At 39.6% G+C, this 13332-nt stretch overlaps 1 protein-coding gene across 2 annotated transcripts in view; it reads right to left on the bottom strand.

The window, feature by feature from the left end:
• LTBP1 (latent transforming growth factor beta binding protein 1) overlaps positions 1 to 13332 on the bottom strand; it is a 1022847-nt gene that overhangs the window by 89384 nt on the left and 920131 nt on the right. For both annotated transcript variants that reach the window (XM_069234696.1, XM_069234697.1), the window contains 2 exons: positions 4225 to 4368; positions 660 to 830 (listed from right to left, as the gene is read on the bottom strand). In XM_069234696.1, coding sequence (XP_069090797.1) covers positions 660 to 830; positions 4225 to 4368 — 315 coding nt within the window. The remainder of the gene's footprint in view (positions 1 to 659; positions 831 to 4224; positions 4369 to 13332) is intronic.

Here is a 13332-nt window from a genome sequence, read left to right as displayed (position 1 = left end):
ACACACCCAAAATAGTTTAAACATGTCACACAGGTAGCAAAGCTACCTTCTGACATTCTCTAACTGCTGGACAAGGGGCATATGAATAACATTAAAGTATGCTGATATGGTGAGTCGAAAATTAACTAAAGTACACCACTCTGCCACCTACTGTTAACCTAATAAGCCATTGCCACCTGCCCCAGAGGTGGAGTACAACACTTTAGTCACATTATCACTGGAGAATTGGACCACTGGCCGAAACATCAGCTACTTGTGGGAGGCACCTCTAGGTGTCCGTGATATGAGAAAACACAGCTGGAAGTCTGTGTCTTATACAAATATAAATAATATAACATAACACATGCTCAATAATCATGGTACCTCACATGAAAACCGAAAATTGGCATTGGATGGATGTTTTGGAAAATACATTGTAATGAAAATATAGTTAGAATATTACGAATTTAATAGTGGCAGTCCAAAAGGAAAAATGACCAAAATGCTTCCGCAACCTCCACAATTCATTTGAGCAAAGCTGGAGCTGGAATGCTACACATTGGCTCTGTGACCAACCTTCCTCCCGTCAGTCTAAAATCTACGTGTGTACAACTCCCCAAAAGCAAGAGAAGAGATCCAACCACCCTCAAACACCACCACTTAAAACAGCTTGTCTTTACCAGAGTCAGCGACAGGGCAGGGGAAGATTTCACAGTTGTCTCCCCAGCCAGCCCCCAGGGTGCAACAACACTCCTGTTTGGTGATATTAGACGTCAGCACATTGTCGCAGAAGTTTGCATCGTTGAGGTTATAGTAACATTCCTTTAAGTCGTCATTGGTCTGGCTGTCAGCTGCAAAATGAGGCAACATAATCTGAAATAAATGCTTAAGTAGTAACAAGGGCAAATTGTTTTCAATCTCTGAGATGCACCAGTCGACATTATACAGGTACGTGATTGACAAAAAACAAGAAGAGAATTTTCTAATCATTAGCATATGTAATTTGTCTCCATATATTTTTTGAACATTTTACTAAGTCAGTTGTGCCACCCAGGTGGCATCAAAGAAGGGTTCAAAAGTTCTTGTGACACAAAACATTCCACGGATTTCAGCAAAACACTAAAAATTGAGTATTAGTTCAAAGAACTTAAAAGACGTACTTAAACTATTTCATAAACGGTACCCCTAATATACCTTTAACGATCAGGTACGGGAAACAACACATCAAACTACACAAACAGGAACCTACTAGCCTATTTAATTTACGAATGATAAATCAGCAGTCATTGCTAGCCCAACATTACTTCAAAAAATGATTTTATTCATTGACTTTGTTCATAAGAATTAATAGCATAGGACATGTCATTAATCTGAACCTCCTACATAGTTACTTCTTCCAAAGTGCCATTAAAATCACAGTATTTCATCATATCAATTTCATCAAGCTCAAAGAGAAATTAATGAAAACATGACAAAACAAAAAAAAAATACCTAAACCATTCTTGCATTCATACCAGACATTCACACATTCTCGAAACACTCTTCCCTTACCCCCGGTGTCTTCTTAAAGGCACAGAGAGTAGACCCCTCTTCAGTCTTCCATCACTGTGTCTTCAACAAATGGTCAACGCACGTTTCTGTGGCCTTAATGACTCAAAACCACCTTCTTCAGGACTCCTTCTTCAATGTCCTTTTACTTATGAAAATATATATGAGGTTTGCTGGGTTATCAAGCACTGTAATTCCTGTGCCGGGCATACGTCATGAACTAAGCATTGTCTCCAAACTTTGTACACAATATTCACAGCCCTACTATTTACAAAGGGTAAATTAACCTTGTGCAATACCAAATCACCACCAAAAAAGTTCATAGGGCACACTTCAATGTCCACTCTTATCCTTTCTAGATGCCACTGTTAAAGGTAAGCAGTGTGTATGATTGTATTCATGGTGGCCTGAAACTTGGAACCTTCAAAACACCATCCTCATTTGTAGTGATAATCCTCCATCCATAGTTACGCAGATCATATCTTAAGAGGTTACTCCTGAACTTTCGAAGATCAGAACAAAAATGAATGTTTTCACATTTTTTTCAAAAGGAATATTACTCTCCTGAAGATCAAATATCATTTTTAAATGCTAGCATCAATGATTTATTTTTTGCACTATTTATTAGTGGACAGTTATTTAGCAGCTACATATAGTGGCAATCAGAACAAAGTAGGTATCTACACATCAAATAGAATGTACCACTAAAAGTTTTGGAATCTGAATGACAAAAAAGTGTAAGGTGACTGATAGCACTAACTACAGACCAGTTGAATGGACCCAGGGCTTACATGTGAGTAACTTAATATATTCTTTTCTTTTAAAAAGGCTATAAAACGACACATGTACCTCTATAGTGACCAGGAGGTGGTAAAAGTGAGGAGAAGGGGTATAGGGCTAGGGCAGGTAGAGTCTAGTTGGATTACAGTGTGGAAGCCCTGTCTGATTGCTGCTTTGGTCATTGTGTCTGTTTCTGTGGAATGGCAATCTGGAGAGCTCAGTCTTCCGAAGTTTCCTGAACCGGAGGTGGCCTAATTTTCATCTCATGCTTGATTTTGGCTTTCAGAGACCAGGGCCCTGGATACCTAGTGACTGAATGCCATTTTATGGGAATTTTAAAATCTCCTGTGTGATAAGGTGAAGTTAGAGAATCATAGATTACTTGGGGAGTGTAGCATGGAGTTAAGCTTTGAGAAAAACTGGACCTTTTGTTCCAATAGGCCTTGTTTACTATACAGAGAATTTTCTAGTTGACACATCCCAACAGGAATCAGTGCAGTGATTTCAAGGGCAGCTTAACAAGGTTGTGTTTCCTAAGATTTGTTCATAGTTTGGCTGCCATGTTATACAATCTTCACAATCTGTGTTTTTTGTAACCCTGTGCAGACCATGTTAGAAAATTCCCATAGATCTACAAATAGGAACTTTTTGTCTCCACCTGATAGTTGATTTTGAGACATGGATACATTTTCCTAAGCCTAGATAGATTTATATTAGCAACCTTGCACTAAGGACTTGAGGTGCAAATGATAAGTCAGTGTTCAATATAATCCCTAGATTTCTTACTTGCGAAGAGGTGTGTTGTTTCATTCTGCCATAGAAAACTTGTTTTTGAAAAACTGGAACGTGTATTGTGGGTATTCGGTGTTTTTTTGGTCTGTGTTCTGTTTTTGTCTGGCTTACAGATGTTTTATTCAGTTGCATGGTAGCTGGTAACTGTCCATGTGCATTTGTTCGTGAACAGGAGGATGTTGTTGTAGAAAAATTATTTGGAGCATGTAGAGTGTTAAATGATGCTGAGAGGCAGGGTGACGGTAAACCCTCCATGTTACTCTTCTCAATAGCATCAACTGTATTAAAGTCTTCTCAGCTGTTGAGGTTTAGAGCAGCTTACTTGTCTTTCTCAAGGGTTACGAGGAAGTCCTTCATGATGGTCACAAGTTTAGTGACTCCAGACTGGCCTAACAGCTTACTGTAGGTGGTTTAAAATGTGGGTTTGCTCCACATATACTAATAATTGCCTTGTCATCTCTTCCTGCTGCAGTATGCTGGGTTAAGGCCGGCTAGCAACTAGTCTGTAGCTAGTAGTGACTTGAGGCTGTTCTATTGGCTTTATCAGGAGAGCACTGATAATTACATGCTTCTTGTGACTGGGAACAATTTTCTTGCAGATAAATTCTTATATCACACTCATGTAAGCAGCCTCGAACATATAGCTTCATGTGCCCTGCTCCACCTCGATGTTAGATGCTTTAATTCCCACTGGTTTGAAAGATGAGAGGAAACCTTGAAGATATGCAGATGTTGAGAGAAAGAACAAAGAAGGGATGTGGCTGAATGAGATGAAGTCCCAGACTTTTTATATTTTAATTTAAAAAAATCTCCGAAGCTTCATAATGCAAAGTAAAACTTTAAGAACATCTGGACAGGTAATTTCCTGATAGGTGCTGAAAATATATTTTGTCTCTTCCTTGTTGACGCATTTGGTGACGTAATTTTTTGGGGTTTCTTGACTGTGTTTTGCTAACCTTATTATTAGTCTTTGATCTACATGACATATATGACTAAGTCAACAGGACTTCTTCATTTAACAAAGGAATGTGACACTTGGCTTAAGAGATCGGCAATTTAATGCTAGAAATACCCCGGAACTAAATTAAAAGCTTGTTGTGCATCATATTTTTTGCAAGCTCTTACCTCCTGATTCGCGGAAGAGGCAGTTCCCTGTCATTGGATCATATTCCTGGTTCTCATCCAAGCACAGGCACATGAAGGAACCTTCCACATTTTCACAAAGGGCTTCTCCGCAGACTCCACTTAGAATTTCACATTCATTCACATCTGGAAAAAGAGGAACACAGATTGATTTCAGCACTTTCTATGGTACAGAGAACACCCCCCTCATCCACCGGTTTCTCGCCCACTATTACTTACTGGAAAATAACAAAGATCCTCCAATGAGTAATTACCACAAGACTGCTACCAAAATAAGCTAGGTTAAGCAGAAACTGAGTTGCACTGCAGAGAAACAAAAACCTTGAAGACAGCAGCATTCACACTAAATGAGAGTCATAAAACCACTCAACTGCGTCACTTTTGTATTTCTCTCTGAATTCCTGCCAGAAATAATGAACGCATTCTTTCACATTTGGCACTGTCTTTATAAGAGAAAACGAACACTCACCGAAACAGTTGCCTTGTGCCAAAAGGTATATTTAGTAAACAGTTACATTTTACTCTTCATCAGACTCTCCCAAGAGCATTTCAAATAGCTGACAGTGAAAAATGTATTTTATCAACAATCTTCTTTAATTTCAAGAACAGCTGCTTTGCATCCAAAAGGTTTTACTATAATTTTGAAATAGTCAGCTTTCCTGCTGAAGTTCATGTGTTTATAGACGCAAGCACACAATTGGAAGACGTCGTATTGCTGTGGAGCAGTCTGGCCAATATTTTGGCACCTCTTGAGACTAAGCAGTTATCCTAGACCAATCCCACACTGCCTACTGCTCAGACAGAGGTAGTTCAGCTAGTAAGCATGTACAGACCAACCATTATTTAAGTGTACTTCAGTCCAAAATTAAATTGAAAAGGCCTCACACTAACCAAATCCAGCTTTCTTACAGTAAGAAACTTGGAGCTCCACTTCATAAAGTAGCACTGGCATATACATAAATCATGACACAATCCCCTTCACACTGAACTTGCCATACAGTAGAATTCAAATAAGAGTGAACAGTACCATGCTGTGCATCAGAGGGCGCTGCTACTCAAGCTCATTTTGCAGCAGCTCGAGTAACTTTTCTACTTGAGTGGCAGCCTTCTGACCATGAACATAAGGAACTAAACACATTCCCCACACTCAATCAACTAAATAACAAACTAAAGGCATATTTATATTTAGCTTGGGCCGTTTTAGCATCATTTTTTTGTGCTAAAACGGCACAAACTTAACTTCATATTTATATTTTGACGCTAGACACATCTAGCATCAAAATACTAGAGTTAGCGCCATTTCTTTTGATGCGTGAACCCACCTTGCATCAATGAGATGCAATGTAGACATTCCCGTCTAAAAAAATGACTCAAAGCCCGTAGCGCCATATTTACCCCCCCCATACAAAAATGTTGCAATGATGGGAGGCGAACCTAAGTAATTTTAATTCCAGGGTCGTAAGGGGACCTGTGTACCCATTTCCATGGCCAAACACTATGGAATGGACCCACAGGTGCCCACACAAAAGCCCCAGGAACACCCCCACCCACCTAGATTATAATAAAGGGCCATTTGGGGCCCTTACATGGGTCCCCTACCTGGAACTGGGTGTAATGGCCATGCCCAGGGGACACTGGTCCCCTGTGCTGGCCACTGGGGTGGTGGGCACGACTCCTGTCTTTACTACTACAGGAGTCAATTTTGGGCGGTTGTGCATCAGGAAATGACGGTAGGCTGGTTACTGTCTTTTTCTGTTGCAAAACCCCCTTTTCCCATACTGCCACCACCACCAGGATAGCATCTTTTTTTTATGCTAGCCCAAGCTTAGCGCCGGTTTAAGCAATTCCTTATATATGGTGCCCGTCTGGCGCTGTAGAATGGCGCAAGCCGGCGCTATACTTTTTGATGCAAAACAGCATTAGCGCAGTTTTTTGCACCAAAAAGTATATGTTTGGGCCTAAATTCATAACAAGAGACACAGGCCCTCATTACAACCCTGGCGGTCAAAGACTTTGTACCGCCAACAGGCTGGTGGTACAAACTCAGGCATTACGACGCGGTCGCACCGCCGGGACCGGCGGTTTTCCGCCACATATGTCCCGGCGGTTGTAATCCCCCAGCAGTGCTGCCCAGGGGATTACGAGTCCCCCTCCTGCCAGCCTTTTCATGGAAGTATGAACCGCCATGAAAAGGCTGGCGGAAAGGGGAGTCGCGGGGCCTCCTGCCACGGCCCCATGGAGCTTTTCACTGTCTGCATAGCAAACAGTGAAAAGCGCAACGGGTGCAACTGCACCCGTTGCACCGCCGCAACACCGCCGGCTCCATTTGGAGCCGGCTCCCGTGTTGCGGCCGAGATCCCCACTGGGCCGGCGGGCGGAAACCAGTTTTCTGCCCGCCGGCCCAGCGGGGATCTCCAAATAGACCCCGCGGGAGTGCACCCGCATTGGCGACCGCCCGTGAGGGCCACAATCACATATGGTTAACCTACGACTTGATTTTCTTTTGGGTTGCCCCTCATGTTCTACTGGGGTTCAATTTTGTTGCCCACCAATATCCCTGGTCTCTAAAGACCTTGTTGGGACCATCATTTAACATTTACAGTGCCAATGCAATTGCAACAATAGTCTGCAATTGGAGACTATTCTGGAATACCTTTCTGTGCATTGCTTCACAATCAAATTGTTGTCTGCAAAATATTTTTTTCTCAACATCAACAATTGTATTATGTTAACTTTAAGATTACAATGTTCAATTGCATGACCACCATTGATAGATTCTATTTTTCGTTGGTCGTGTAGAGTGAGGACAAGATTTTGAAAAGGCTTAGTTACATATTAATAACTGTGTACTAATCCTCTTTACTGGGAAGTCAGAAGGGTTTAAAATAAATTTAGAACAGTCTCTAGATGCAAAACTATTGTTATAGATAAGTAACTATTTCATTTGCATTGAGAAGATATTCAAGATTAATATGCTGTACAACAAATATACCCCTATACGGTGGTGGGTGTGGAGTGTTAGTGGTAGCAAATAAATGCTTTGGCACAAGTTGCTCCACTTTTGCTTCCTGTCTTGACTGAACACCAACTTGGTAATGTTTAATGACCATATTCACAGATGATTATCTGACAGCCTTAGATAAGTCACTTAAGGTGTTCAATAGTACTTTTTCTTGTTAGAGTTGGCCCTTGTTCTATCTTCTTATGATATTCTCATTAGCAAAACTGAAGTGTCAGTTCAATTCCTCTCAAAGACTGAGGGCCTGATTCAGAAAGGGCCTCCGCACTTAGTGCCAAGGCCCCGCATTCATGGGGGAGTCTCTGCACTTGAAGCAAAATCTCTGCAATGAATCCGGAGGACCATTGTAAATCAGGCCCTGTGTGTTTTCTTCATAGTTTTCCTACTATATGTTGAACATGTGCCACCAAAATCTGCAAAATTTGGGTTCATACTTTGATTTATCTATGTAAAACGTGTTCATGAGAATGCAATGTTGCCTTATTTGATTGCGTTCTTATGAAAATGTACCATAGAAAAAGTGGGACAACCATGACCAAAAAACAAGAGCAGCGGAGACCAAGACACTTTTGGATTCAAAACTTCCGGGTTTGTGGCATCACAATTGCAAAAGTCCCTACAGTCCCAGCAGCTGAAAGTACATGAAAACTCCTGCAGTATATGTCAGCATGTGCATGCCTACTAGAAAACCTCTTTCATTTTGTAAATAGGAGCCCCCATCTATGTTGTCGTATTCATGCTGTATCATTGGGCTTCACTGATGAGCCTAAATCATCAGAGCATGTAATGTGCGTTGTTTTATTTGGTGTGTCTACCTCCAAAGATTTTTACCTCATGATTCACTTAAAACATTGAATAGCATTAATAATCATTATTTAATCTCTGCTCCTAATAATATCACCCAAACGTAGTTGCCAGCTATGGTCAGTTTTTCAGTTCTAAGAACATTGCAATACTGAAATTCAAATTATCCAACAATAATTGGCTTAAATATATTCACTAGTTTAATATCAATGTCTTGCAAGAGTCTTTTGCAACTTCTGACATAACATATACATTGGTGGGTGTGTGACCAATGCGATTCTCATAAGAATTAATGAAGGTTACTAATTTGGACTGCAGTTATTACAAGCTGTTTTGTGATTGCTAGACATATAGAAGAATACAATGCTAAGGTATTGGAACTAACATTTAGAAAATTTGGGGTAACTTATTTAGTAATTTTTATAATGACAATTTCACATGTTCAGATGTTGTGAATCTACAAAAGCTATCAAGTGTACTCTCTAGATCAGGGTTTAAAGGATACAAATATTACAGGCAACCTCCTTTCATAGTTATTGTTTGATATTCTAATGTGAAACTTGATAACTTACTGACGGATTTGCCTATTTTTAGATCAACTGGCCACACAACATTAGATCAAAACTTGTGCAGGTAGCATCCTCAAAGAGTATATTGCTTAAACTTAGGCAAGGCTAATGATAATTTTTAACAAAGGTCCATACCGTTCAACTTTTTCTGAAAGAGACAGACCTTATATCATCGATTATGTATTTGCATCTATTAATTAAGTTGTTAGGAGAGATAACTGAACATAGAGTTGCACGTAGCCCTTTCAGTGACCATAGACACATTACTATTAATTTATATGTATACCGTTCTATTGAGATTACAGCTTTGTTAATCTCACAAAATGAGGTAGCTAAAACGGATGATCACACATCAACTAGAAGACGGTGGGTCCAGCTCTGGTAACAGAACAACAGAACAGATAGTTGCTGATGTACTACAGGATATCACTCACTGCTCAGGCAACATGGATGCAGCTGCTGAAGTACTGGAAACGTTTTCATCACTTTCTTCTATTATTTGCACTATTTTTAGTGGCCTACCACGTACACATAGTTATTTCAACTATAAAACTTGGAGGTAGTTTGATAGATCCTGCAGTGTGGCTAACACAAACCTACATTTTGCCTAAATCTATTCACTACGTGCCCATGAGGAAGTCACTTGCTCTAAGTTAGAAAAGAGCAAGTAAAGAACACAAGGCTATAATTAGTAATAATTAGTAATAAAACGTACATCGAGTTGAAAACTGTTGTGGCAAAAAAATGTGGCCTTCTTCTGGATGGCAATTAATTGTCTGATGTTTCAAAAGGGCCCTGTAACCGCGAACTTAGATGTACACATCTCTCAGTAAATTATTTTAAAACTGTATATGGCTTAGCTGACAGATTACTTTATCATCACCTCTTATTCATCATGTGTTAATCTTTAACTTTCTCTCTTGGAGGTGAAAAAAGGCATAAAGTATACCCTTTGGATAAAGCTTCTTGTCCTCACGGGAAATCTATGGACTTATTTCAAAACAGCACTGAACTATGGGCCCTGTTGCAAGCTAAGATGTTTAATTCCTCATGTTCTTCAATTCTACCGTCTTCCTGCTTGCAATCCATCATCATTTTACACTTCAAGAAAGGCAACAGTGGAGATCATAACTGTTATCACTCTTTATTACTCATTGGCTACACTGTTAAAGTGAATGCATATTGATTCACCATTTAGTGGGATTGTATCTGAAGCTCAGTGTGGCTTTAGAGCAGCTCTTATCACAGTGGAGCAGTGCCATAATCTACCTAACCTGCTTTCACATGAGTATTTGCCAGCCCTTGTGGTCACTTTGTAATAGCTGTTATTGAATAAAGGGTCTGATTTAGATTTTGTTGAACCTGGTACTCTGTTGCAAATGCTGATGAGTGTCAATATGGTATCCTCTTCTTGTGAACAGACATTGGAAGACACATGGGGGGTTATTACAACTTTGGAGGAGGTGTTAATCCGTCCCAAAAGTGACGGTAAAGTGACGGATATACCACCAGCCGTATTACGAGTTCCAAAGGATATAATGGACTCGTAATACGGCTGGTGGTATATCCGTCACTTTACCGTCACTTTTGGGACGGATTAACACCTCCTCCAAAGTTGTAATAACCCCCATGGTTTGCAACTTCATTAATCCAATATGTTGTTGGGGTTCTTTTGTGACCCAGAAGCCACTAAAGTTTCAGCTTGCCTGAGAAGTATCTGTTGTGATGGTCAAAGGTAGAACATGATCCATAAATGTGACCACCTACCTACAGTCATGTTAACTTTGTTCCTCCATTTCATAACTCTGACCACTTGCTAATTTACAACAGCTTGATCATTTCAGACTTCCTTTACTGTACCTACTGACTGGAGATCCACTTTTGTATTTGTATCATTTATAATTGTGCATTTGGTATCAGATGTATAGAAGATGCCCGCATTTCTAAAAGTTTTATTAGAGTGCTCAAGGTCAGAGATGAGTGTTGGTTTCAAAAGGTGAGAAACTTTAATCCTGTGGGAGTTGCCGCCACTTACGTAGTGAATTTACAGAATATATACACCTAGGAATTTGAGCAGAGTGGGCATGGAGATTACTTTTCAAGTTTGATTGTAAGGCCTAATAGTTGTTTGACACTGTTTGTGCAGTTCTGGAACTGCTGAAAAAAGTTCCCCTTACCAGTCAATGACCAGGTATGGGTACATAAACGTGGCTTATTACCATTTTTTAATATTCTTGGTGCTAACCTGTTTCCAAATGGTAGATCTTTGCATTGACAATGATTGCCACTTACACATATCTGGGTTGTATCAAATGTTTTTGATACATGATGACAAAAGAATTAGGCATCTCTCAGGTCGATTTTTGTAAAGATATGGCCCTGTTCTAACAAGGGCATAAAATATTGCAAGGTTGTCCTCTTAAATGTGATAGTATTTGTATATATGTTAAGTGGCTACAGAGCTAAAAATTTGTATGAGGGTATTATTTTTCTTTGGAATCAGGAAATAACTTTAGTATATCTTCTAATTTTACTCTTTGGTTAGCTTTTGTAGAAGAGCTTGCATGAGTAGAAGCATGTGATTTTCTTTTACACACATGTAATTGGACTCATAAATCTGCAGTATCCTTACAAATACTATTCAATATCCTTTCTTTACTAAGTCTCTCACTGGTAGAAGCTAACATATTTTCATTGGTAGGGAAGGACCTCAGACATCAACCGTAACAAGGATGGCACGAATGGAAGAACAAATATAGCATCATGTACTGGTAGTGGCTGGGTCTCTTATCATGTAGCCTCTACCCATTCCTCCAACATGAAAGGGTTGTCATTGACCTTGCGGCTGCTGTTCAAATGGTATACTGCTTCTGCAATCGGCATTCATGGGAGTTGTCTTTCTGTCTAACTTGAGGTTTCATTATGTGAGCATTACCAATGTCAGCACTATTATTTTTCTTTTTAGGTGCCATCTACACTTTGTCAAAAATTGGTGCTGACTATGAAGAGTTATGTTTCCGATGCAGCAGTGTACTCTTGATCTAAATCTCGTAATTCCAAACCATGTATGTTGTAGAATTACATGTTCTGTGGTGAATTGTCTCCTATAAAAATCTGTTGGTTAATGTAAACAGATTCTGATTATAATTTTTATTCGTACACAACGAGTGTGATCCTCTTTTTATACTGTGAAGTTTGAAAGGTGTCTTTGCAGTTGTCTCAATCTTCTCACCCACCAAATCCAGACTTCAGCTCTCCTTACCTGGAGATAGACATGTCGTGGATGCAACATTGACTGATCATTTTCTTTAAGTAGCTACAATTAAGGAAGGAATTGAATGCTGCATTATATGTTATATATCAGATCTATGCTTTCTTTGCCTAGAATAACATTGTAAAATTTACTGGTGTTTAAAAAATTACTTAAGAATGGTAAATTAAACTTCAGCAGTGAAAGATACCAGCTCATATTTTGAAGGACCTAATATTTCCAAAAAGAAACAGGATTCCTCTTTCTTTGAAAAAAATACTAATATTTATTGCTGGTCAGAGGAATGATTCATTGGAAAATAGAATCTGAAGTAGGCAGGCTTGCAGAGGGGCACTGTGACAATTTAGTCACATAGACAGCACCTATGGTTTACATACCAAAAACAGTAGTTCAACAATATGTCCATGCCTGTTCAACGCAGCCTTCTTTGCAAAAATAAAAATCTGTTTGACATGGCTGCCTTGGGCAGGCAACCAGCCCCGTTTGAAATGGCAAATACTCACACTACCCTATGAACAGAAGGGACAAGCAGTCCCTGCCCTTCAGCTACATTACCTAAGTGCACAGGTCCAATCTATGCACTACTGGCGACTCCCAACGCTCTATGACCCCATGTGGCAGTGGAAGCCACCCTAGACCGGATGCACCTTAACACTGATCTGCATAGAAGCAAAAACCCTACCACAAAACTGACACCACTAAATGCATGACATGGGCCTGGCATAAATCCAAACAACGCGCCAAATTCATTGTGCTGTATGTTCACAGCACTCCCCCTACCTTTTTCTGAAGCAGATATAATAATTAAAAATTATTAATGAATGTTTATGTATTTTGAATAAAGAAAATGATAGAAATCAAATTAACGTAGGAAATTAATGTGCACATTTGAAAATGTGCCCACGGAGAGTGGTCATCAAGATTCACGAATTATACTAAAAATGACTAAAATATGTGAAATGTTGAAAATGCATAATAATTATGTAGTAATATGTCATATTGAGATATATAACGTATGTTTTGCATTATATTGTAGAGCTAACTTAGCCGAAGTTGTGGCCTAGTTTTGCCAGGCCTCATGCAGAAGCTGAATAATAATGCAATGTAGAGAAGCTAATGTGCTGAACTGACCATGAATCGCTTGTTGTTTAATAAAGTCTGCTTAGCTAGAATACTCTGCGATGAACCGACAGACAGAAGATGAAGGGATTAAAATGTATCAAGGACTGTGAGAAGCAGATGGGAAGTACTTTCCCAGGACTCGAATAATAGAGACACTGACTGGAGAAGAAGATGCAACATTTTCGATACCTGATGAGCCGGATGATGAGGACATCGTACAGTGAACCAATCGACACCTTGAGAATTGTGTAATACTAGAATACATAGATTTGAAAACCTGACTATTGGATAGAGTCATAACTGGT

This window comes from Pleurodeles waltl, chromosome 5 (genome assembly GCF_031143425.1).
Source record: "Pleurodeles waltl isolate 20211129_DDA chromosome 5, aPleWal1.hap1.20221129, whole genome shotgun sequence".
NCBI lineage: Eukaryota > Metazoa > Chordata > Amphibia > Caudata > Salamandridae > Pleurodeles > Pleurodeles waltl.
This window is presented reverse-complemented; position numbering and strand designations above follow the sequence as displayed.